Below are 27,094 nucleotides of genomic sequence, written 5' to 3' on the forward strand. Positions count from 1 at the left end.
GCACAAGCAGGTGTGAAGCAAATTTTCCCCATGTCCCTCTCCCACAGTGAATCCCACCCCCTTTTCCTCTTCCAGTCTTACGTCTCCGTACTCCCAACAGACACTCCCTGCCCACTCGCAGGCTGTGCTGCCAAGGCATCTCCCTCCTGCCTTGCAACACCCCTTGCTCTTCTGGGTCTGCACGTGTGTAAACTGAAGCACACACCCCTGCTAACATATCCCTGTCCTGTATTGCCACATCCCTCCTGTTCCAAATGTGACCACGAGACAAGACATTCCCACTCGATGCTTGGTCCTGCACTCCTCGGTCCCAAAACTGCCTCCTCCTGAAGTTATATTATATGATGTAGAGTTCTGCAGCGATTTTTTTTTTTTTTTTTTTTTTTTTTTTTTTTTTTTTTGGTGCAATGGGACCAGCGTAAAGTTTCTTTCAACAATTCCCTGGTAGCCAACATTTAACCTTCCCAGTTAGTCCCAGTGGTAACCAGTCTGGGCGTTCTGAGAGGGGCTTTCTTTTGAAGGGAAGTGTGTGGGTATGCACACACAGAGCTGTGTGTGTACCTAAGGCATTGTAATCTTTCAGGAATGACTTAGTGTAGCATCCACTTGAGTTTTGCATTCCCAGGGCATGCCCAGGTGTTCTGCTTCGGAGTTGGATTCCTTTTCTCTCTTTCTCGTCCCTAGAGTTTTTTTTTCTTCATGGTATCCTTTCTCAACAGTCACTTGGATTACGGCATTGTGTAAAATCTCTCTTGTCAGAGCAAAGAAGCTGTATTTCCCAGGGCAGAAGATGCAGAGAAAAGGCCGAATCGCCCACTGCAATGGAGCCCCCGTGGTCCTATTCACCGTGACTTGGCTGGTGTATTACAGAACAATTCATTTGGGTTTAGTCTACATCTCTGTAGATTTTTCTTGTGAATTAAAAAAAAAAAAAAAATTTAAAAATCAAGTACATCAAGCAAAAAAGTGAGGTTTTTCGAATGCACCTCGGTGCTTGGCTTCCAATGGTGTCAGCAGCGAACTGAAGGCTATGGGGATCCCACCTCCACGTCTGGAACCAAAACTCTTTTCATGGTTTGTCCCTATGCATTTGGGCTTCTGCAAGTGAGGTCTGGAACTGAAAAAGACCTTTCCAGAGCCAACACTTAGCAGTAACAATTAGGCAGTAACAAACCCAAGTATCAGTTGAAGGCAAAAACTAAACCCCCGGTCACAGTCTGTCTTCAGAGCATTTTATTATTTAAAAAAGTTACAAAACAAAGCTCACTGGTTTCTTGTTAACTCTTGTTTTCTACAGAGTCATAAACAAGATTATAACAGAGTAAAATGCTCCTGTGCAAACGTCATCATCAAAAATAAAAGTGTTATTTTTATGTACACATAAGTTACTGTCAAATATTAACATTAAAACCTTTCTATTTATAAACGGACTGCAACAAAAACGCAGCATTGTTTTAATCTTCTAAATAACTCAGATGCTTCGTCTGTGACATAAAAAAAAATTATCCACCGTATTATCTTCTCTTTCCTCTAAGATGGTAAATCTCATTTGAAATCATCTGGGTTAAGTCTCAGCATCTCAGCAGCAGCATTCTGTGCGTTGTCCTCACAACGCACCAGTCCCGGGTGAAGGACAGAGGGGCCTGGGAAGCAAAGCTGTGACCAGAGCCACCGCCTGTCACCCCCAGCTCTGTCACCCTCAAGGCAGCACTGCCCGGCAGGGCCACACGCTCAGCCCCCGCTGCAGATCCTCCCACCACCACCAGGCTGACTTTTCTCTCCAGTACGTCTGTGAAATGTAGACGGGCCCGTCTGAAGCCACAGGCTGATTTCCTCACAGGGGTTTAAAAGTTAAAAGCTACGAACAGGCTTTTATGAGGACTTGACCACTGTCCCAGAGAGCAGGAGTAGAGTTCTCGCCTCCCCAGATACTCGTTAGGAACAAAAAGAACATTGCATGATGCCCGAATCCAGGACACGTGGATGGTTTAATAATGAACTTGTAATAGCTGGAGGAGGATTGCTGAGCTCAGCAGTGTGGTGCTCACAGACGGTGGATCCAGAACGCTTCTGCCTGCAACCTTTCTGGGCATTCAGGGAGTTTCAAGAGCCCCGTTTCTCTGTGCACTCAGACACGTCCTACCCTTTCCGTTCCCCTTCCACAGAGCTGTCCTGCGTGTACCGAAACCCATTGAGCACCACATCTGGGCAAAGCTCTGGCATTTCCACCTTGCTGGAGAGCGGGTGAAGATGCAGGTCACTGTTGTTGTCCACGGCAACAGTCACTCCAGAAGGGTGAGTATGAGCAGAATCATCACCTTTTCCAGCTTCTTCTTGCACAACTCGGTAGTTTTCCAGGGTCAAGCTCACGCTGGGGATGGTAGGAGTGTGAGCTACTTTCAATGTCTTCTTTGACCTGAACCTTTGGTAGCAGAAGAGGAGAGACAGGACCAGTGTATCTACAAGCAGCTCAAACATTTCAACTACAGACAGCACTGAGGATCCAAACCAGAGACTCCACTGGCTTCCCATGCTGGACAGAAGCAGATTCTCCTGCGGAAAGAATCAGAGGGTTGTGTTTATCAAACACAGCAGAGCTCTGGGAACATGAAGTTATTGCCTATGGCCAGCAGGTCAGTGAGCTGTTTGCCACTTGGGGATTAATTTCGCGTGACTGTGTAAAATGTGAAATTTTTCAGGTGTCTCCTTTAAGAAGAATAATCCCGCCCCATCTTGGGGGCTGTAAATAACCCTCCCTCCACCCCTACGCAGCACCCCTTAACTAATGACCTGCAGCAATGTTTTGAGCTGATGTAGTGCAACCTACTGAGAGTAAAGGCGACTCGTTCACAGACTGGTAGTTGAGTTGCTGGTAGAAGATAGTCACCTTGGCAATATCCTTCCTGCAGTGGAGAAAGGGAGCCGTTAGCAACGGTGGGATGCCCACATGTCATTCACCTGGTGGAAGGTACTGCTGGCATTCTGGTCTTGGTTTTACATGCTGATTGCTAGGCAAGAGGTTTCACCACTCACTCAAGCTTTCTTCCTGAGGGGGTTTAACACGAGCTTGGGAAAAGGGTTCACAAGTGAATGTTTTACAGTGTTGTGAAGAAAGAGGGGAAATTTATTGGGTGACGCTACGTTTTTCTCTTGTCCTCCCTTTCCAGCCTAACATTTACAAACTCTGCAAGGATGAAGAGTTAAGCCATAGTTTTAAGAGGGGTACCTCCTCGCAGTGACTGACCTGTTGCTGGTAGAGTTGTACCCATTCTGATGCCTTAGAGCCTGGCGGATCCAGTCCTGCAGCAGAGTATAAGTATGTTATCGGCAATCCTGTCTGCTGAGTTTTTGTATGTTTAATATTTTGCAAATGTAGATTTCATGAGCAATAAAACGGCTATTGCGAGTAATAAAAAAGGATGTAATTGATTGGTTTATAACATATAGTGAAAGCTATCGAGTAGTAGCTGTATTTGCCAGAATAGAAAGGAAATGCACACTGGTATTTTAGGTGTGTATAGTATTCTGGTTCTTAAATTCTGCCTTTAATGGCAATCCCACCAAATAATTTCCTCTTTTAAAATGTATTGGTTGCATTTACATCTACATCATCACTTATTTCACATGAATTAACTCACTGGGCATACAGCCTGAATGCCCATTTGACCTGAGAAGATGAGAAATGGCAAGAGGTCACCTACTGACTCACAGAGTTTCCATCGCAGCCCTGCAGCACCTCACAAACAGTAATAAGTGAGTCGTTACACCACAACACCCACTGGAAGCAGAAAGTCATTAACACCATTTTGTAGGTGGGAACTAAGGCAGTGAGGTGAATGGCTTAAGGTCACAAGGAAGTCTGGGTTACAACTGGAATTGGATGTACCTCTCTCCCATCTTAGTCTGGCACCTTAACTACAGGGTCATTCCCTTGGGCTCTGGTTTTGGACTAGTTTGCTTTATTTGCCATTTCCATTGCTGCTGCCTGAGTCAGTGTTTTCACCCTTAACTTTAATGCTCCAACAGCTACAGTAAATAGAGTATCCTCTCTAAACAGAGCAGTTTCTGCATGGACTACCTGAGACTTTGCTGATGGCCATTTAGCTGTCCCAGCAGACACCTTGTACAGGGATTCCCTGGTAAAATAAAAACAGAGATTATGATCACGATGACTCTTGGTGTTTAAAAGTGAATACACAAAGGAGTTTAACAATGCCCAAAGCAGACAGTCTGGGGGCAGCTCTTGAAAACCTTGGAAAAAGGTTTGTAATTCAGCTTAGAAAATAAAAGCAGAGGTTGCCTGAAAACTGTTCAGGTCAGGAGGAAAAACTAGAGTGGCTTAAAGATCCTGACAGGTTTTCTCTGATGCATCGCCAACCAAAATATTTGATATTTTGCTTTAAAATGATGTCTTTCCATTTTGAAATCGACCTATTATAAAAAAGCAGAACTAAGAAAAGTAACACAGACTGAAAAAATGACACAAACAATTTTGATGACCTTAATAAAGCATTTCAGCGGGATTAAAAGAATTTCCCTTCTCTGCTCTCATGCACACACAGAGTTCTTTTTTTATTTAATTTCATTTAATTTGCCCGGCGCTGTTATCTTTTTCCTTCCTCAGCGCTGCGGTTCAAACATCAAACTGAAACCTCTTGTTCAGAGAATGCCAAAATTCAGATGGCCAACTGGTCCATAAATTTCCCACTAGGTTGCCTGCAGTTCCACTGGTGTAATTTGGCATTTATTGTGCTCTGCTTTGGTGACCTACCGGCAAGGCTTAGGGCACTGGTCAAAACAATTCAGGTGATGATTTCTGAGCCTGTTGTACAGCTGGTAAAAGCAGTGACCTGGTGAAAGAAATGAGAGGAACACACTCAGGTGCTTCCTCAGGAAATGGAAGGCTACCAAAACCTCTGCCCTCGCTTCCCAAGCATCCAGCACTCTCTCAGAGCGCCCCGGTCCTGCCTCACGCTCACTTTGGAATGGTTCCAGATGGCTGAGCTAATCCCTGTGTGCAGTGCAGGTGCCTTCTCTGTAAGGCTCTGCTGAGGACAGGTCAACCAGAAAACCAAGAGAAGTTCTTCAAAGCTTTGTCTCACACCGGTACAGCCCCCAATATTGGTAACAAGAAAGAGCTTGACCCTATATTAACATCCTTATAAAGGGATGCTTGATAGCATCAAGATTTTTTTTTTTATGCATTAACTTGACATCCACGCAAATACACAGAAAGGTGTCTGCCACCTGCTTGGATTCAGACATGAGGTGAGGAAATAGTTTAAGCAGGAAATAGGCACAAAGGACAAGGGAAGCAGCCTAAGGAGTCAGTAGGCAGTGACTATTGTAGGCAGGTGTTCCCTTCCAACAAGGACAGAGCAGTTTTTTCCTCTTACCCCATGCAGGCTGCTTGTTGTAGTCACAGTATTCAGCACCGGGAGGCAGCGGGTAATAGTAATATCCACAGCCACATTTTCGAACCATTATGTGCTGAAAGCAGGAATGCAAACAAGCCTGGCGAGTAAAGAAGACATAAAAGGCTGGGTGAAACAGAAATTCTCAAGCGCTCAAATTTTCAGTCTGTATCATGCAGCTGCTAGGAGACAACGTGCAGATTTTTGTGGCTGCAAAGAGACACCAGCCATTACTAGAGCATGATGGTGCAAAAAGGTTTTTTGCTTTTCATTCCTTGTCTTTACATTTGAAAACAGTATTGAAGTCAGTGAGATAGAATTTCCCCCAGCTCCCTTTTTCATTATGCCCAGTAACATCTCAGTTAAACAGCCCAAATGTCTAGAGCCAGGAGCAACTATTTACACAAATAAAGATCTGATGGCTCGAGAATATCCTACTAGAACAGTCCAGCTGCCTCGACTGGTTCCCTGTCTGATCTCTCTTGTGTTGGAAGGTGGGAAGAGCCCCAGGGTCTGGGACTGAGTAACTCTCACTCAGTATAACACCCTGTTTGTGAGCTTCTTTTCAGAGGGGCATGAATCTGTTATCTCCAGCAATGAACCTGCTGATCCATAAAAGCTCTCTGGAGAGTAAGGTATGACTTGTTTGCTGTTCATCCACTCTGAATGAGCTGGGGCCTCAGCCAGCCACTCTGACAGTACCTGCAGGGTGTAGGAGTTGTTGTACAGGAGTTTAACATTCACATCATCGCCATTAGTTGTGCATTTCCCATAATTGCCACCCAGGCGATTCACCTCATCCTGTGGACACAGAAAAGAGGCCTGAGTGATTAGGAGTTTTAATTGGACCTAGCCATCACCCTCTGAACTTAACTGGATGGAGCATCATATAAAGGACAGGAAGTGTAGTAATGTTAGCAGCCCAGCTATACCTTGCTAAATAAAACATATAGAGTAACAGGGCAAAGGTAGGAGAGTGCACGTGGTCAGTCACCATGGTTCAGCTGACGAGCAGTAACTCATCATTCAAAATAACTAAATCAATTCTGAATTGTTCTCATCCTAATATACACATGCATCCCCCTGTGTAGGGCTGGAATGATACGAAGGAAGTGTAAGAGCCTCAGCGTAAAACAAATCAGTGTATTGAGGACCAAAAGGCCACTTGTACATTTGGAAGGATTTTGTTTAACCCATGGGAAGCTGAGCACAGTGAAGAGAGAAAAGGGGCTGCGTAAATATACACGCACAGTCAAGGAACGAGCACGAAGGTCCCACAGGTCCGTTGGAGGAGTCAGTCAGAGCGTTCAGCTCCTCACAACCTCCTGCAATCAGAAGGAAAAGAAACACCCTTCGAGCCAGGGGCTGACCTGCTGAATGCCTATGGTAGTTGCAATGCCTGGTCTGATGTCAAAGCCTTCGTGCTCAAGGAATGGTGTCTGGTTGTGGTTGTGTATCATCACTTTCACACCTGCTACTGTAGACAAGAGTGGGATGTGATCCTTCTGCTCTGCTCTCAGGATAAGGGAAAGTCCTGTAAATCAAGGAAAAGGGAAGCACATAACAACCTATTTGGGCCCAAATAGGAACACCACTACCTCTTGGATTCTCAGCACTGACCAAATTGCTGTGTTAGCTCACAGAAGAGCCATTCTTTTTCCTTAGAGACTTGGTGAGTGCTCAGGTAGCAACTGCACCAGCCTATTCCAAAGCTGGAATAATATTCTGCTTGACAACTAAAATATATTCTACTTGCTCTAAGATATGGCTGATATGGCTATCATATACATGTGGCTAGCGAAGCAAGAAAATAATTTGTGCCACCACGCTAGAAGAGAGGGATATATGTCAGTAAGTCACGTATAGAAGACATCTTTAATCCATAGCCAAATTATATTAACTTTAGCTCTTCTTCCCACCCTTTGCCAAATACTGTAACATACCGTAAGGAATTCCTGGTTTTGTAGCTGTCCAGAAAGAGTCTGTTCCCTTGCTGTTAAAAGTATAGCAGCTTCCAAAGACTGGGTGGTGAAAGTGAACATAGTCACTGAAATCAAGAGAGATTTTGATGGGATTTAATTATGAGCGTAGCAACACCTTTGCCTCTATGTAGGATGTGTTTTGTGTGTGTGTCTGTGTATGCACAGGAGTGCCTGTGGGAGAGTTATTAACTCACTGGAGACAAGGAAAAAAGTCAGGTGCACAGGGATTCATTGCTCACCCAAGGTTACAGTCAGAGCAGCAACCACAGGAGTCAAACCCAGAGTTCTGACTTGCTTTTCCTCCCACCAAGTAGACTAAATTTTTCCCTCCTTTTGTAAGAACCAGGCAGGTTGAAGTTCTGTGCTCTAATCAACAGGACAAATAGATTCTCTTTCCTCGCTTTCTTAAAAATTGTACCACTTCTGCTCACGCTGAATTTCCCTGGCCAAAGTCAGCCTCCACATTCCACCAGCTATTCCGGGAGTTAAGGAGAGTTGGGTGAACACACGTACCGAAGTGACAGTGCTCACCATCAAGTGCACAGAGGGACATATATTGCATGAAAGCATCAGAAACACTAAGTACAGAAGAGTGTAAGAGTCAGTTGTGTCCAGGAAAGATAAACCAGGACCTTGTCTTGCAAAATGATCTACAACAGGCTTTGTGGACCCCTCTCCTCTTTGCTGGAAGTGCTCAGAAAAATATCTAAATTTGCCTTCTGCTTGTTCCGTGTCATAGATGGGTGCATTGCTGTTAAATTTGTTCAAGTCATCAGCTGAAACAAGTAGGCCAGCGAATGGCTCATGTGTGCCTGAGGCACAGCATTGCTTTGGGTGGTGTATGTCAGTTGTATTTGGAAGAGATTCCAACAGGGAAGACCGCAGGCACGCAGGAAAAAGAAGGTACACCTTTGATTTGGTATGTGCAGCCTCTAGGGACAAAAGGATGTAAAAAGACCATCTGACCCTTTTGGTATTAACTGAGTTCTCATGGTGTAATAGTTGAGAACAGTGCTCAGGGGCCAGTGCTACGGTAGCGTCATGAGAGCTTTCTTCCACTTCTCTCCCTCCTTTTCATTGTTACAGCAAAAAGAGATCCCACTTTTATCCATTGGATATCTGGGGATTGCTGCTCCTTTCCTCCCATGCAGGTGGACATTCATCATTTGCCATTCAATTCAGTCAATGCATCTTTGTACCAATAAAGGTTTAATTTAGGCTTCCTTGAACACCCTAAGACACCAACTCGCAGTCATAGAGGCCAGTCATGGCAGAATGTTGGTTTCTGGTTTCCTAGCCTCATACTCTGATCATGAAAGACTGTTCTTACTTTCAGTCAACAAGGGCTAAGCCTGGCAGTAAGCCATGAGGTGCAGTGCCTGCACTGCCTGCAAGTGTAGGCTCAGTTTCAATTTCCCAAGTCCCTGAGTTCTGCTGAAATCACAATTAATGCCTCGAAAATCATATTATAGAATAATAGACTGGCTTGGGTTGGAAGGCACCTTAACGACCATCTAGTCCCAACCCCCTGCCCCGGGCAGGGCCACCTTCCACCAGCCCAGGTTGCCCAAAGCCCCGTCCAACCTGGCCTTGACCCTTCCAGGGAGGGGGCAGCCACAGCTTCTCTGGGCAGCCTGTGCCAGGGCCTCACCCCCCTCACAGGGAAGAATTTCTTCCTCATAGCTAATCTAAATCTCCCTCTTTCAGTTTAAAACTGTTATGCCTCATCCTCTCCCTACCCCCCTGATCAAGAGTCCCTCCCCCCTTTCCTGCAGCCCCTTTCAGCCCTGGGGGGCCACTCTAAGGTCTCCCCGGAGCCTTCTCTTCTCCAGCTGAACCCCCCAACTCTCAGCCCGTCCTCACAGGGGGTGCTCCAGCCCCCCGAGCACCTTTGTGGCCTCCTCTGGCCCCAGTTGAGCAGGTCCTTGTCCTGATGTTAGGGGCCCCAAAGGGAGAGAATCCCCCCCTCGCCCTGCTGCCCACCCTGCTCTGGGTGCAGCCCCGCACACGGGGCCTTTCTGGGCTGCGAGGGCAGGTTGCTGGCTCACAGTCAGTTTTCCACCCCCTGACACCCCCAAGCCCTTCTCCTCAGGGCTGCTCTCCAGCCACTCCTCGCCCAGCCGGGGTTTGTGCTGGGGATCCCCCCGACCCACGGGCAGGACCTTGCCCTTGGCCTTGTTGAACTCCATGAGGTTTGCACGTCCCCACTCTCCAGCCTGCCCAGGTCCCTCTGGATGCCATCCCTTCCCTCAGCGTGTCCCCACCCCACGCAGCTCGGTGTCATCAGAAGTAACACACCTGGGTCTGCAGGGCTCCCCATCATACTGACAGGAGTAGACCATATCTTCTATTTGCTCCTCATGATCAGAAATGTTGATTATAACTGGTAGCTGGGACATGATATTCATGTAGTGAAACCTGTACCATTCAAGAATTGCATCCATCCCAGATGAATAGGTCTTGTAGAAGCAATTCCCACCTGTGGCATTGCACTGGAAGAAGAGAGGGACCCATTCAGCACAGCCAGGACATGACAGCCTAAGGGTAACAGAGATCAGGGGGTAAAGGCAATAAGGGATACAGGGACAAGAGGAAACTCTGTTTTTTTTCAGAAAGTGAAGCCTCTGATCACTTTAGTTATCACAGAATTGCAGAATGGCTGAGGTTGGAAGGGACCTCTGGAGTTCATCTTGTTATGTTCTAAGCACTTTTCTCCTTGAAGCTGAATGAGGTGTTTTACCTCACCTCAGGGGAATGAGTGCAGGGGAAGAGAGGCAGGAGAAGAGAGCAGACAAGCAAACCTTGGGAGAAGGAAGGACAGGGCTGGTGGGAATTCTCTACAACCCATGAATCATGAACCAAGTCCTGAGACACTTTCTTTGTTCTTACTCAGGCCTTAGACAGGTGAACACCCACAGATTCTGGTGAAAGTGTGCCTGGTAAAGGACTCGAGGATAGGGCAGGATGATAACAATCAGGAAAAAATTGCTGGTCTTTCAAACCACAGCAACCTCTCTCTCTGCTCTTAGATCTCCGTTAACCCTGGTTTTGATATGAAGAATCTGAAGCATTTGCATTCTTCTCCAAAGTCACAGACACACATTTATTGTATTCACCCTCCTGATTTGTTCTCGTCATCTTTTGCTTTATCTGCCACATTTCTAGTGACCCCTGTACCACAGCATTTAGACACTGAGGGAATCCTTGCATGTTGTTCCTCTGTTATTTCTAGGCTCACCTGCCAAGTCTAGATGTTTTGTATATTTTTAGAAAGGGGTACAACGATTCCCATAGCCTGCTGCTACCATTCTTTACTGATTTGTCACTGTCAGAAGGATGTTACAAGTGGGTGGGCTGTGTAAGATCATTGACGTTGTTATTGCTTCACTTCACAAGATTCCTAGCAATCAGCATAAACTGTTAGAGGCAGGGATGGACTGTCCTGAAAGATCCTCCAAGCTATCATTGCACAGCACCAAAATTCTATTTTTTCACTTACTTTTCTGAATGCACTTTGGGAGATCTTTGGACTCTTGGCTGGACCTCGCCACTTTCTGTGAGCTTTCCCTGCTCGTTTGCTCAGGTACTGTGGGATGGGTCCTCGCCCTCCCCTGCTGATGGACTACCCCTCTGCCCCCAGCCCTTCAGGGAGCAGCCAGTCCTCGCTGCTCATGTCTGTAGCCAGGTTAAAATCTCCAAGAGGACACACACTTACCAGCCTGAAGCCCACGCTGGAATGCTTCTTCCCCGACCTGTTATTGTGGTCAGACATTCTCAAGAGTGAGAAGTTTTGGCTAAGCTTGAAGCTAGATCTGCTGAGATTGCCTACGCTGGTCAAGTCTTTTATGTGGATGTTTTTCTCATTCAGGTGGAATAAGCTGGCTGATGTGTTGATGCCATATAAAAAAGCGATCGATTCCTCTGCCATGTGATCCAACTGAACCAAATGTTCACTAACCAGTTCAAACCTGCAAGGAGCAGAAATATTAGCTATTTGTGAACATCCACATTTCTATTTCTAAAGCACTTTATTTTATGCACTCTTACAGTATCTATGGAAGGTTACTCTCCCGGTCTCTGCAGACCTTGATGCCTGTGTGAGAAAAGCCAGCAGTTATCGTGCCTATGTTTAGCAAACCTAACTTCAGTAAATTAATTTATTAGGAGCTCAAGTAGCTGAATTTCCAGTTGTTGGATCCTTCACTGAAAACCTCAGAACTTGTAGCTGTGCAGCATCAGCTGTACAAACTGGCCTTCTACTCAGCCAATTAAATAATTATTTTGCGGAAGTGACATAATTCATTTACTATGCAATTTGAAACTTCTCAGTAACTCGCCCCTACTGTGTGAGCCTTGTTGGACAAGCAGAGCCACGCAGACTGCCACAGAAGTTATACTGTTTCCTTAAAACCATTCTGTGGTATGAAAAACCAAGGAGAATCAGCTGTAGCATGCCTCATTCTAGAGATCAGTGGCGTGGTTAGGAATGAATACACACAGTAGCCACGTTTTTCAGGGAAAGACTCTTTTTATCAGAGCACAAAATCAGTTAGCAGCTTGAACCCAGTCACAAGGTAGAGTTCCCTCTATCCTGACTCAGTGCATGAAATGAACTGCTACATGCTGTTGCACAATTTCAACAAGATCTTATCTTAAAAGCAGTTTGGAAATAACAACAGTCCCTTTCCACTTCTGTGAGGCAGAGATACGTCTCTCTGCTGGCCTTCCCCTACCTTCAGCCTCCTCCAGGCTGCAGTCCTAAGGCTGCTGACCCTTCCTGAACCCTTGTGACTCTGAAGACGTGACTAGAGCCAAGGGGAAAGCACAGGTTACCTGTAGGGGTCCAGATTGCAGATGGTAATTGCTGGAAACATCTTGGGCTCTGAATGCATTGACATGGTCAGGACAACAGGGTAGGCCCAGTACTGGCTGAACATAAGTGCAAATTGCCAGTATAACATGCCAAAGCTGGCAAGTAAAAGCAGAGTCCAAAAAGCTGTTTTCATCCGATTGCTGTCTGAGCATACAAGGCGGATGGTGCCATGGATTGTCGTGTTCTTACAGAAGAACTCAAACATATCCTTGAAGGAATCATAAAACTCAATCAAACCTTCTTTCCTCTCTTCTTCTTCTCTTGCCACTTCCTGCACCATTCTCTAAGTATGTTTCTGCTCAAGAAAAACGAAAAAAAAAAATATCTTATTAGCTTGTGAGAAAGACCATGGCCAGTCTATGGATTCTTTCCAACAGGGTGCCAATGAGTTTGTTATTAGCAAAAGCTGGAAATAACTGTGAGCTGAGACTCTTTCCAGAGTTTGGACACCAGGAAGTAGCAGAGAGGTCAAATTTTCTGCACACTGCAGAATGAACTCGGGGCGTTCTACCCCACTTACACTACGACTTCTCTGTTTGTACGGATATGCAAAGTTAAAGTGACTAATACACAAGCTGCAGAGAACTCTGCAGCCAAAGGGGTGTGTAGTTTTCTTCTTTCGAAGAACGCTAAGGACCAGCATTGAATTCTGAAACACGGTCTCACTGGGCATTAATGCAGATCTGTAACTAATTTATTATTGTGAGTATATTGCTAGGGAAACATGTTGGCCTATAGGTCTGGAACAAGGCTGTCTCAGAACTAGCTATATGGCTTCATCCTTATGCCAAGGAATCGGGATAAATCCAACTTCCAAGTGAATGAAAGGGACAAGTCTGCTTCTAATTTTTGCTGTTATGATCTCTCATTCTGCAGAATGGAGGTAAACAGGATTAATTTCTGCCATCCCTGAAATAGAGCCACTTTCAAGATGAAATACAGGAGGTATTTCATAGTTCAGATAAGCAGAATTGGGTATTTAGGAAAGGAAGTGAAGAAAAACATCACCTCAGTTGAAACCACAGAGGGGATGAACCAAATTAGGATGTGGATAAAGCACTGCAGATGTTACTTATAATAAAATGCTCTTGGGTTCCTTCTGAAGACCACAAATATTAATTTCTGCTATTAACAGAAATTTTGCCACCTATCTCTTACGTAAATAGTTTCTTCCAGGAATCTAAAAATCTTCTCCTTCTATTTTACAGAAGTGAAAAGGCAGCACAGAGACTGGAAATCACCCCGAAAGAGTGGCATAACCAGAAATCAAAATCCCTATCTCCTTTGTCACAGTAAGTAAAACATCCACTCTGCTACTCTAGATAATTTCAGACTTTATGCTGATGGAAGTGTGAACATTATTTATGCTCATGTTTTAGCCAGCACGGACTGAGGACATCCTCCTAGGTTTTAGTACCAGTTTGGGACATTGGGCTAATGTTGACATACTTCCACGTACTGAACATGACATCAAGTCCTGTAATATGTGAGTTCCCAACATTACAGCACTCTGTGAATCACCCTGCCTATTATGCTATTAAGAGAAGTTTACTGAGTACAAGACTTTGGTTCAACCTCAACTCCAAGTAAAAATCTTAGAAATACAGTCACAGAGTTTGAAGACAAGAAGCGCACAAATAATGAAAGAATTGTTGCAAGCGAGCTACGTGATAATGAAATGAAAGCTCAGGCCCTTTGCTGAGTGGAAGTGTGTGGTGGCGGCTGAGCCTGAGGTGCCAGGGAGGGTTACCACACCTCAGCTGATACACGCTAGTCCCCTGACCTGCAATGCCTTCATCCTCAACCAGACCTCTCCATTTTAAAACATGGCTTTATTTCAAAGGTCCTTGGAATAGGCCACTTCATCATATGAAATGATATCTTAGAATTACAAGCCGCTAAAGCAGTCTCTTCAGTGTACCTATTCACGTCAGAAAGATTAGGAATAATCCTTTAGGAGTGAAGAGCCTGCCAAAAGCCAGATTAGTTTTAAAATAGCCCACAAAAGTGTATTCCCTGACAAGGAAACCCAGTTTATCACAAGTCCTTTTCCCCAAAGACCGTCACCCCATACTATGTATTTTCTAAGATATTGTTGAACAATAATACAAAAATAACTCAAAGGCCTGTGCACGTCCTTTATACTTTTATAATTATTTTTTTCAAATTTCTTACATATACTTGCCATTGAACAAGTACAGGAAGCCCAAGCAAAGTAAAATATTTTAAAAAGGCACGAACAATTAAAAAGAAAACATGTGTGATAAAGGATTGAGGTGGGAAATGAGCAATTCTACTTTTGCTACAAGGAAATGCTGTTTTTCTGCAGTGCACACATAGGTAAACCGTTATTCCCGCACAGACTACGCAGAGCCACAGTACTGTGAACCCCTGGTGACAAATCTCATCAGCCAAGCTTACAGCTGAAGGCTTACATCTGAATGCTTCTTCAGTCAAAAAGGACTGTCTCTGGCAAATTCCAGAAACAAATCCATAGTAGTCTTCTACCCCCAACTGTTACACACTGTACAGATTAAACTCTTACGCTAAATTGCATGTTCAACCTCTGTCTTATTCTTTCTTTCTCATTTTATTTAGATAAGAAAAAATGAAAATAAGCCTGCAGTGTACCTTAAGAAATATATTGAATAAGTCCTTAAATATTTATGGTGGTTTAAGATAGAAATGAAAATTGCGTGAGACTAAAAGAGGAAAATTTAATTTATTACTGTTGTATTAGTCTCACTAGTCAGGCTTGCTCTAATGAGACAGAGCAGAATAAAAGGCAATAGTTACCAAAAGTGAATGCTAAATCAAATCTATCAACACACACTTTTTCTATGTATAGTTTCGAATCTAAAAAAAACCACCTGTAAACATTCCAGCCACGGCTTTCAGAGACAATCTATAGAGTTTTCCGACTGGGCTTTTAACGCTGTGGCTAATTAGTTCATACCAGTTGAATCTGCATTCTTAAAATAACAAATGAAAAAGCATATGATAATGCAAAAAACCCCAGAGGGAATCTTTCAAAACACACGTGTGTACAGGCAACAGAACATCCTCTCGCCACTGGTTTCCCAGATCAACTTACCACTAAGTTATTTAACGTAGCAATTGCAGTCAGGGACTTAACAAAACATTGACCAGGTGCCTGTTTTGTCTGTGGTAAGTGCCTGGAGAGAGGTTGCAGGTTATAAGAAAGTCAGTGGAAGTTACACAGCATGGCAAACAAGTATATGTTCAGGTATTATCACAGCAACTCAATGTTCAACACACACTAAACACTGACAGATGAATGTCATGTAGTCAGATATTTAACCGTGCGTACAGGTTATACATCAATCACACATATATACAGAAACACACAGTAAAACAACTAAGACCAAATTGCAAAACATCCCACAGTACCTTGGCAGAAACTCTATCTTTGAGTGTTTAGAGTAGCCACTAAACTCAGCCTTCGGCTTTATCCTGAGCAGAAGACAAGTCTTGGTCCAAAGGTTTCAGATTTCCTTTTCTAACTGGAGATACATTGGGAGCTGTCCAGCCTATATGGATCGAATCGATGACATCAAAAGGGGCAGGACTTAAGAAACAGATCATGGAAATTATTCAAAGCATGATCCAGGGAATAATAGGAAGTGAATGAACTGGACAAACAAGTTAACATTAAGGTTACGCTTGAGTTAAAGTCGGTTTGAATGGTGGTGTGTTAATTATTTTTTTTTTTTTTTAAGATGGCTCGAATAGCGTTTTAGCCATAATTTCTACAAACACCTAGGGAAGTAACCATGGATCCTGTGAGGTTCTTTCCGCTCTGAACTTTCCCATCAAGGAACTACCTTTCTGCCTTCTTCCCATGGCTTCCGGAGACTTGCATGATCACTAGTAATTGAAGCCATTAAGGTTTCCACAGGTGTGCTTGAGGAATTACATACCTCAGTGTAATCTGAAATGATCAGCTACTCAGTCTAAGGCACACGTGGCAGTGGATTTCTTCCTGCTTCTCCAAGAATATTGCTCATCTGTAGTGGGCTATCCCATACCCAATTAACAATTTAAATCTTCAGATGTTGAGACTTGAATAGACTAAATCAACCACGATGCTCAGTTTCAATCAGAACACCCTGGTTTTGTAAGACTGCTTAGTTAAGACTTGCAAAAGTCTGCATAAGTAATGCAGAAGGAGATTTGGAATCCTGGGACTGCTAAAACAAAGCACCTCAGATTGCTTGCATAATTAGTACTGACATGTGCCCAGTTGGAAAACAGCTCTGCAATGATTTTGCAAGATGCTTGCTATATGAAAATATTAATACTCTGGATATGGATAATGTTTAGAGTTCCAAATCAGAGCAGCAGAGCTCCTGCCTGCCTTTTAAAATTGGCTGGAACCACATTTTCTATTACACTGGAAGCTCTGAAAAACTGTCATTTGTGAAAACAATTGAAATTTCTTACGAAATTGATTTCAAAAAGAAGAAAGGAAGGACAGAGATGAGGGGAAACACAGCCTTCTGAGTTCGACTGATTTCAATCCTGTTTACAACTTTAACAACTGCTTTGTGCTGGATTTAGTTTTAGAAAAAAAACCCCACACCTCGTAGAACGTTCATCTCAAATTTTAAAACAATTTTTCTAAAAGATGTGAATCCTATTAACCAGTTGCTATCAAGGTGTTTTGCCCCTCTTTGGTATTAAAAGGAAATGCCACAAAAAAATATTTGGAAAATGTTTTAAATTAAAAAAAAAAATCCTGTATTTTGGGGTGTAAAAATTAAACTTTTGATTAAAAAAAAATAATCCAGTTGGCTCTTGAATGAACAGCTGGAGCAGAGCCACTTGTCACTGACTGACAAAGATGTAAGTAGTTAAATTCTCATTAGAAAACTCAGAACACTGAAAACCTAATTCTGTCATGTACATTTATTTGTCCCCCACCCTTCTTTCTCTCTTCATTTTATATTGTGCAATAGAAAATGGCAACAATAAATCCTTGACAATGAAATTATTGCACAATGAACATACACAAGACAAATTCTGTTGCTTCATTATGGCTGCAGGCCTCAGTGTAGAGATTCTCTGGCAACACATCAGAACAATACCTTGTGAGCCTGCCATGAATTTTTCCTGCAGGAAATGGAGACGAACTGGATATGCAGACAACGCTGTCCCTCAAGCAAGATACCATTTCTGTCTGCACTTGCTCATTTGTCATCCTGTATCCTGAACTGGGAGGAGAGGGGAAGAGAACTCTTTTGCTGGTTAAGAAGTTGATGTTTCTTTCAAAATACAGAAACAGATTATGGAGATAACTTTCATGAGAATGTCTTTTAGGGTTGTAAAAAGGCTGTGGTGGAATTATTTTCAGTTTGGCAGAAAATTATTATTAGTTCTCATAGTAGTGTAATGGAGGGAAGGAGTAAGTGTCCTGCACGCCCCGTATAGCAGCAGCAGATGTTGGTGGTTGAATACACCCTCTGGACCTGATATGCTTTACACAGAAGGATGCCTCCCACACTGTAAGTTTTCAAAGCCCTTTCCCCGAATTGCAGTTCCTTCCCCAGCTGAGAGGAGAGGAATGGAATCATGCCCCATTTAGCTGACGAAGACAATACAGGTAAACAAAATAAAGGAATTTTGTCGTTTTGCTTTTAAGCTATCACACTGCTGTCACATATTAAGGGAACTGTCCAACCTTCACTCTTGACCCTTGGCTCCACATCAGCCTTGACGATTGTGCACGCTCAGCGTGGACGATAATACAATTCTCACCTATTTGTTAGATTGCTGAAAGAGAAATGAAAATCGGACTGTACAAACATGCCTTTGAATGTGTGCCTGTCTTTGTATCAGCACCAGCTCAGAGTAACAGAAGAGAGGTACCAAGAGGATCTTGCAGGCAGAGAGAGGAGACTTTAGCCACTTAACATGGGCAAAAGAGTTACTCGATGAATTAATGTTCCTTGTGGAACGGACTCAGGCACTTGGGGAAATCTACTGCCACACAATCGTGGGGTTTATCCTTGAATATTTCCTTACAGTTGGTGCACGTGAAAAAAGTTTTGCTCTCTATAAAGCAAATCTCTCCCATAACACTGACTTTGGCTATTGTTAGACACTAAGCAGATGACCAGCGTGTAGCACATTCAGTGTGCCTGCCCCTCATTGCATTTGCTGCTGTTACAGGCTTGAGTGAAAGAGTCAGAGATTAAACTGGAGAAGCTTAGTGATCATTTCTAGCTAGTCCTTGCTGTGGCTGGCTAGTCCTCTAGAGCTCAGATATTAATATTTTGTCCAACATAATTTTAAATGTCCAAAACAAAAGGTGCCAGAGTGTCTGGACTTCTCATGAGAACATTGAATTGCAGTGAGGTGGTCTGACCAGACAGATAAAAATGCTTTTCCTAATCACACAAATACCACTTTTTGGCTTACACAGGAACAAGAGAGGAGACTTTAGCTACACATTCATGAAGACTTTCCCAGCTGGTTGCAAATTGCTTGCACCGAGAGGCCTAAAACAAACCAGCAACCTGAAATGACACATCAAAATCCCCCCACTTGTAGCAGCTTTCCCTGCTGCCATACCACACTGGAAACTTCACTGTAATTTGCTGTCCACTAACCACACAAACTGTCTTTCTGTTATTAACTTTCTCCCTTGTCGCATTTGTTTCATATTATCACTCTCTCTCACACTTGTTTCATTACATTCTGTTATTCCTCAACTCGCCTGTGTCTTTTGGAGAGTCCCCACTTTTTTCTCTATATTGTTCTTCAGTCTGTGAGCAAAGAGAAAAGCAGCCTTTGGCATGCACCGCCTCTAGCAGCGGAAGGGGTATGGAGCAGACCCTGTACCCTCCTGCCTTCAGCAGGCTTCGCAGATCTACAGTTTAATCTTGATTTTTAGCAAATCTTGCTTTACTCACGTCACTTGTTCCTGCATGAATGGCGTTTATTCTCCTGGAATGCTCCAGGTTACTCTGTCAAACCATCTTCCCACATTTTCTCTCATTACACAGAACACAGCATGCCAACCCAGTTCTCCTCTCACTGAAATCAGTGTGACTTGTCTCCTCTGGTTTTGTGGAAACTCCCTCACAGTGCTTTCTTCATGGCCACTGGATGAGCCAGTCTATTCCTCCTCCCACTCCAAGGCAGACAAACTCCTGTGGGCAACCATAGAAAAAGGAAACTCCCAGTGTTTCCTTTTTGCATTTGTTGGTTGGTTGTGCTGTGTATGGTCTTGAACTGGCACGCATCAGGCTCTGCCTCCTGTATTTTTGCCTAGTTTTTACTAGCCAGAAGAACCACTTTGTCGTCTTTTCAAAGCAGAACACAAAATTGTTTCTCTGCTGTCCTACTGGAGAAAGGAGCAGTACTCCAAGGTATTATGGAAGTGCTGGCAGCTTGTTCAGTCCTATGCAAGAAGCAGAACAAAGGCAGTCCCTGGAGAGCTTCCAAACATTGCTTAATGTCTCCTTTGGATCCTGCCCCAAAATGTTCCTAAACTGACTGATTTTTTTCAGGTGTTTTCCTCATCTCCTGCAATCTCTGTGTTGAAGCTCTGCTCACCAAAATTTCTTCTGGGAATCCCAACATTCACTGCTTTGCTTGTGCGATGCTTTGAGTGAGGGGATCTATATCATGAAACCACAGCGAGTTATGCCTGCAGAAATAAGGTAGCACTGGCGTACCTTGGTGTCCCTTTTGCACTGGTGTGCATCTAGCCAAGGCAGCTTCAAATGCTGCAAAGGTTGCCAAACCTGCTCAAGGAATTAGGTAAACACTCCTTAACTTCTGCTGAGCTCCCTAGTGCTCTGGTTTTATCACAGCAGTGCCTGAGTTAGCAAGGCTAAAGCTAGCTGGCACATCCTTTCAAACCCCAGAAATCACAGCAATGAGCACATGCATATTCTGCTAGTCACCAGCCATTTAAATATTCCCTAATTACACCCCTTGTTACGAAGAGGCCCCACGTAACCCCTGCTTTTCATTAAGCCTCCACCAGAGGCGCAGAGGGTTAAAAATGCAGCCTCAGTAGCAAAATCCTGCTTGCTTTCAGTATGACCAAGCATTCATTGCCACTCACTCACCTTTCTGAGTAAGACGTCTGTAGCTGCTCCTGTCATCCCTTTGGGATAACACCTGCTTTTTTGTTTCTCTTCCTGTTCTCTGTTCTTGGTTCTTTAGTCACGGGCCTTCATAGATGTTGTTCCACCAGTTCAGACCTGTCAAGCCCTCAGCCAATTTTGAAGATTCGCAGGCTGGTGGAATCCTGCTTGCTAGGGGATTTTTTTTTTTTTATCCTACTCCAGCTCAGACGCAGGATCTGTAGGAGTTCTGATGCAATTAGGACTGGCAGAGGTTGGAGAAGATCAGTAAAAGCTTCTTGTTCTGTGGACATGCAAGATGCAACCATCCTGGAATCACAGATACCATAACTCCAGCACAGATGAAGCTTAAATCTCCCCAAGCAGTTGTCCAAGCTCCTGGAGAAAGTGGTAGATAGCACTTGTGGCTCCTGTCTTCTGGCAGTAGGCAAGCAGATCTCCCCTGGCGATCCCTACTCCTCCTGGTAACCAGGACAGATATTGCAATGCAATGTTTGGTAGCGATTCACTGGGGTTAATCAATCCAGTAACTTCGGGCTTTCCTATTGGGAACTAGAACAGATGTCAACAAGAGGAAGAGGTACTACAGTATGGCAACTAGGAAGGAGGGGAATGAAGAAACCGGGAACAAACTGCGCAAGGGCAAAACAGTCATTAGCAAATCAGTAACTGAAACTAGCTATTACATAAGTGGCTGTGTCAGCTGTCATACCTCTTTAGATGGATGCTTTTTGGGTTAAATTCCGGTGCAATACTATATTTTCCATCAGCAGTCTCTGAAGGATTCCTTCACTTTCTCATAGAACAACTCTACCCGTGCCCAAATCGGTAATTGCAAAGTCATAGCCCCAATGGCAAACACACAAACAGCTCTATACAGGCTACCAGTGCCGAAAACTTTAAAAAGCACGGTAATAATCCTCTAAATGCAGGTAAACCCTCAGGGAAGCATTGTGGCTGAAGAGAAGACCTGGCTTTAAAAAAGGAGATCATTTTGTAACCTTTAAGTGATGCCAAAGGTGATCCAAAATGCTAGGCTGAGGTAAGGATGGCATAGATGACTTATTTTTGATTCATTCAAACTTGCAGAAGATTATCTGGAAGATCCGTGAACGTCCCTGTGCTCTGGGTCTGTTTGCTCTGATGTTTGGGGTGTGCTTATTCACAGGGAAAGCACCGTACGTAGCCAGTAAGCCCTAAGATTTGCTATTAATCACTTGTTTTTCATTTTTTTCATGCCCGGGAAAGCTTTACTAGCCAATCAAAGAGTAGACATTCTGCCACGTGATTCTTATGACCTGTACCTCACCATGAGTAACGTGGAGTGAATAGTCCACCTGGACAGCACAAATATTCCTGGTCTGACTTGTCTGTTTGGCACTAACAGAAACCCTCCACAGAAGTCCCTGAGCAACCCCCCAGAAGTTAGATCAGGAATGGTTTGTAACCGAAAGGAGCTAAACTGGCCTAGTGGTGTTTTCTCACTGAATTTACCCTATCAGCACTATATAAAACCCAAAATAAAGGCAGAGGTTACAAACTCTTCACAACCGTTTGTTCAAAGTCTGAGTCCTGTTTGTTGGAGGGTCCGTGCTTGCCGAGGAGATTTTGTCCAGTCTCTAGCACATTTGAAAGAAACAACCAAACAAAAACCCCAACCAAAACGAAAAACAAATGCAACAAGAAGATATTCAATCTTCCCTATCCACCAGAACCACAAAAGCAATGGCAGTAAATACAGAACTCCACCCAGGCAAGGGTAGAGTCTGCCACAACATGGACAAAGAAACACCAACTTGAAAGCCTTAAACTCTTGAACTTTTCTCTTCTCTTGCTGTGCAATCTTGGGCAAATCTTTCTGCCTCTCTGTTGCTTCATCTCTGAAACAGACATAATGACACTCTGCAGCATTGTTGAGAGGGTTAATTGGTGTTTGTATAAAGCTTTGGTGATGTAAGCTGCCATGTAAGCATGATGATGACTATTGCTTTGATACTGCTTGTAATTGCAACAGGATGGGTTGTAGTCATGCTACAGTATTTAAAAATATGTTTTTAAGAGATATTCCTAGATCTCATCTGATATTTTAAGATGATCAGTACTTACTCCTGTATTAGACATATAGGTGACAATTCTTTGTGCATTCAGCGATCCTGCAGATACTTTGCAACAATGTGCAAGGCGTGCTGCCTCCATCAGATCCCATATATTTTGGCCTTTAGCCTTCAGCCTCATCAAATGAGCTCCTTGCAATATCCGTTGCTTAACATAATACTTTCTTCTCGCTTCATCAGCATGAGAGGATAAGATCTTGAGATTATTTTCACTTCTAGACCTATTTGTCACCGAGAGGTCTATAGATAAAGAACACTTGTAACTTGTATTTGCCACGTAGGCCATTTAATATGCCTCCAGAAGTCAATGTGCATCATGAGGGCTTATATCTTTTACCTGATACTTCTGAAATTCTCTCTGCTCTTTGAGGGAATGCATTCACTCGTCACACAAGGACTGACAGTTAGGCCTACAAGACAAGTAAATGCATTTTGTATTACTTAATTTTCAAAAGTGTCTTAGCATAAAACACCCTGTTTTTTCCTCATTATCCCTGGCACATTTGACTGAAATCTTCCAGCAGGTTTTGGCAACAAACATCAGCTTCATATCCTATTCCATTAAAAACCTCAACATTGACTTTGACTCGATAGATCAGCAGCAATTATCTGTGAAACTCTATTTAAGACATTCCCTACTCACCCATGCCCTGCTTTGCCACTGTAGGTAGGTTAGTTGTTTGTCAGAGAATACTGTAAACTACACATACCTGTGTACTAAACATTAAACACAACAGTGACGCTACAAAGAGGGTAAAATCAGGGAGTGTTTTGCTGTTGGGATGAACAAAAGCAGATTACCTTTGATCTGTCACAGACTTCAGAATATGCCCTGAGCACCCCTCTGGAGAAGACTCTCTAGGACACATCGTCATGAATATTCAATGTAAATTGTGAGATGGAAAATCATTCTGCTATTCTGGGTGCCATAGGAAATCACGCTGCCTTGCTCTTATTTCTGATATTCTGTCTGGCATATATTTATTATTAAGTTGCCTAGAGACTATGCTGGCAAACATAAATTCTAAACATTATGTGTACCAATAGTTCCAAAATGTTCTCCTCCTGTTCTTCAAAGATGTGTCTTCCTGCAAGGCTGCAGCAAATCCAAAAGCTTGCAGCAACCAGTGAACTGTTTATCTACACCTGAACCAGTCACAATCTGGCTGTACATGACTTCATGTGCTCCTACACTCTGCTCCAACCCTTCTGGTGGCATTCAGTGTGTGCCCACTCCTCCTCATAGACGAAAAGGAAAAAAGAGATCAGAAGGTGGAGTGGGAGAGCAAGGATTTACAGCTCAGGCTAAGTTTAGCAGATACTCTGTTGCTTAGTAAAATCTATAAAGGAAATGTGTTATCACTGAAAGTCTCAGTTCCTCCTGTCAGCACTGGAGACAATTCCTCTAGGTCAAGGCAGAGGCTTATTTGTCACAGAAATTTAGCAAAGCAGCCCATCGAATGAGGCTTGTTTTATGACTAACCAGAGGAAAACAAGTTGCTGGTCAGCTCAGCCAGGATCTTCCTCTAGGACTAAATTAATGTTTTAAACAAGTAAGAAAAAATATTTTGTCATAGACACTTGCTATGAAATTGCAAATGACCTCTGTGAAGAGTGATTATATCTGTGTAGAGATTACCTGGCTTTAAAGGAAGTACAGCAGTAACGAAACCACAGCCATTATAATGGCTTTTGAAGGCGTGCATCCATCTTGCAAGGTAATAGCTTAATAACGTTCTGACACTAGGCATGCTGTACTTTGGATATAAAGAGCAATGTAATCACAGAAATGTCAAATACCAAAGAAGAGCATGTGGAAGTAGTGAAAGGCTGCGAGTGAAAGTGATGAACAGTAAGGAGAAACTGGTATGTCATACTATTTGTCTTTGCATCTTATGGTGATGTCATTTGAAGGCCACTTATGGCCACTGATGGCTGTGTACCAATTATTGTTTGGGAAACATAGCATGGAGAGGTAAATGGGAACGGGATCCTGGTGATGGAGCTCCTTACCTAGTTCCCGTGGAATAAGTATCGAGGAGGACTGACCTTTCCTCTTTCTGACTCGGAAACATGCCAGAATTATTTTCTAAGTAATACTGTCTCCTTGTCAGTCCTCACAAAGGAGGTCACACCTGACTTGAGGCAGGCAGGAGAGGAACTCAAAGGGAAAAAGCTCCAGTTTCAGCAAGTTTATCAGGGTTTTATCCATGCTTAGGTTAAATTGCCTGTTGTTTTATTTGGGTCACCTAAGGCTATCTGATTGCCTGCTGCTCCTCCAATTCAGACAGTAGAAAGTGAAGTAAATCACAAAAATCATGACGCCTGGAAATATTAATCTGGTCTATAAATGAACAACATTTATCATTATCACAACAGCAGTGATTACGGAAAACAAAGATTATGATTCATGTTTGGCACTCGCCAATGTGGAACCTTTAGTCCAGAGAGCTCAAAATATGTGCCACTCACCAAATGATTAAGCGTGCACGCTTCCAGTAAAGCTAGATATATAATATTAGCCTTTCTTTATACAAGAAGAAAAATGGAGCTTCAAAAGGATTGAATGATTTCCTCGTGATCAATGAACAATGAATCAGTGAGACTCAGGAAACACCATAGCCCTTCTTTGAAACTCAAGGTAATCATCCATGTTGAAACTATTTATCAACAAGTTATCAGTTTCCATTTTGAAGAAATGATGACGATCAGTTTCCTATGAAATCAAAAGGGTTTGGGGAATTCTACAAAATATTATAGTTCCACTAGGTGATAATATACTATACTTCTGTAATACTATGAACCAAACATGCACTAGAGTGGCAAAACATTCACCGAAGGAAAGCTACTCAGTAAAAGCCAGTATGGTAGTTAAAGCAATAAAACCCCGCCGAAGGACAAAGAACTAAAATTAAGAAAAACAAATAAATACACAATTACCTCTAAATTTGTGGCCAAAGATTTCAAAGAGAGCCAGCTTGGCAGCACTTTATGGGAAAGCCAAAACAAAACCCCCTACATTGTTTCATCCATCGATGAAATGGAATTACTTTTAGATGGGAAAGCAGCAAGATGTTTTAATGCAAATAACATTGCTCATAGTTTTGACCTGGAAGTGATGCATCTCATATGCACTTGAAGTTGGAAGGGAATTCAGGTAGGCAGGATATAATTACTTGAACTAAATCTGGTCAAGACATTAGCATTAATGTCCTGTACTCTTATAAAAAGATCTCTGAAGGATTATTGGTCAAGGACACCTCTTGATTTGAATGCAAGCTCACACAGTGGTAAACATGTGATCAGTAAGTGCTTTGTTACATGACCCTGGGACAGTGACTTAGTTTCTCAGTGTCACTGATGTCATCTGCACACAGGTAGTTACAGCTGCAGAACATTCTGATATCAGTGATGGAGATTTACTATAGGTTGAACAGCAAATATCCTTCTGCTTTTAATAAGGTTCAGAATTCCAAATGGTTTTTGTTGAAAGCCCCTCTCAAAAAAGAAAAAAAAAACCCAAACAAAAAACCTCCTAAAAGTTTTGCATTCCTCCAAAATGAAGAAACACACTTTAAAAAGTAAAAAGAGTTTAAGAGTAAAGACGGTTCAGCAAAAATTCTTAATGCTTAAACACAGCACAAAACCAAAAGCCTAAAACTTTTCAGATAAGTGTCTGGAACACAGATTTTACCTAGCATAAAAAAATGACTCCACCAGCATCCCTGATCTCCTCGTAACTGTGCCTCATGTTTGGCAGACACTGCCAACAGGCACACTAACAAATGGTGCTCCTTTGCTCAACGAGAGAAGATGTCTCTGTGGCTTTCTGAGCTCAATCACCTGTTACTCACGGGATGAATTCTTCAAGGTGACTGTTCAGCTGCTACTTCTTCCTTAACAACATCCTAGATTCATTCTTTCCTTCTTCCAGCCCATTCAGATCAAGATTGCCACAGTCCCAATTGTTCTGAGGCCTTTGAGTATTTTCTCCCCATTTGTTTCTCTCCTTCTGCGTTCCATCCAAGCTTCTTGTCCCTCTGTCCAACTCCACCCTCACTTTTACTGTGCTTGGTAATCTCCACCCAGATCTCTCTTACTTGGGTGTAACACACCCAAGCCTCCTTCTTTACTGATCCCTGTGGCTTTTGCTTGCTCTGAATCTTGGTTGTATCTTTGGTAACGGAGCAAGCTGTTAGGCAGGATTTGTCCGGCACTTACAGTTCCCTTAATCCCCCTGTTCTAAGAGGGAGTCAGGCATGAGACATCACAAAACACTCCTGCATTTTATTCACTGTGCAATGACTTCTTCAATGCATCTTGGGCTTGTAGGCGGTAAACTCTTCACCGTTAGCAAATTCTGCCTTTGGACATCCCAAATATTTACATGGTGCCAGTTTAGCAGCGGCTTTAGACAGCAAACAAAATGAATAGATCAGTATTCTCACTATTAAATGGATGTGTAAAGTAAGAGAGCACATTATAACTGACTGATTTTCCAATTCCACGGGCTATAGAGACTGAAAAAGTAGTAAAGGGCCTAGGGGGTAGTTCTCTGTATTCAGGGCAGAAGTAAAGGTTCCATGGTCAA

General features: G+C 43.2%; 1 protein-coding gene across 1 annotated transcript; it reads right to left on the minus strand.

Annotated features, from left to right (window-relative positions):
* Nucleotides 1–2,139: 2,139 nt before the first annotated feature.
* On the minus strand, nt 2,140–12,549 carry SCNN1D (sodium channel epithelial 1 subunit delta). The gene is made up of 12 exons (XM_074925125.1): nt 12,230–12,549; nt 11,112–11,364; nt 9,695–9,888; nt 7,358–7,461; nt 6,785–6,948; nt 6,117–6,215; nt 5,397–5,514; nt 4,772–4,850; nt 4,079–4,136; nt 3,245–3,300; nt 2,828–2,903; nt 2,140–2,553 (listed from the first exon to the last, which is right to left on the minus strand). The coding sequence occupies exons 1-12, from the start codon at nt 12,547–12,549 to the stop codon at nt 2,140–2,142; spliced, it is 1,935 nt and encodes a 644-aa protein (XP_074781226.1).
* Between the last annotated feature and the right edge of the window lie 14,545 nt (nt 12,550–27,094).

This window comes from Athene noctua, chromosome 22 (assembly GCF_965140245.1).
Source record: "Athene noctua chromosome 22, bAthNoc1.hap1.1, whole genome shotgun sequence".
Classification (NCBI taxonomy): Eukaryota; Metazoa; Chordata; class Aves; order Strigiformes; family Strigidae; genus Athene; species Athene noctua.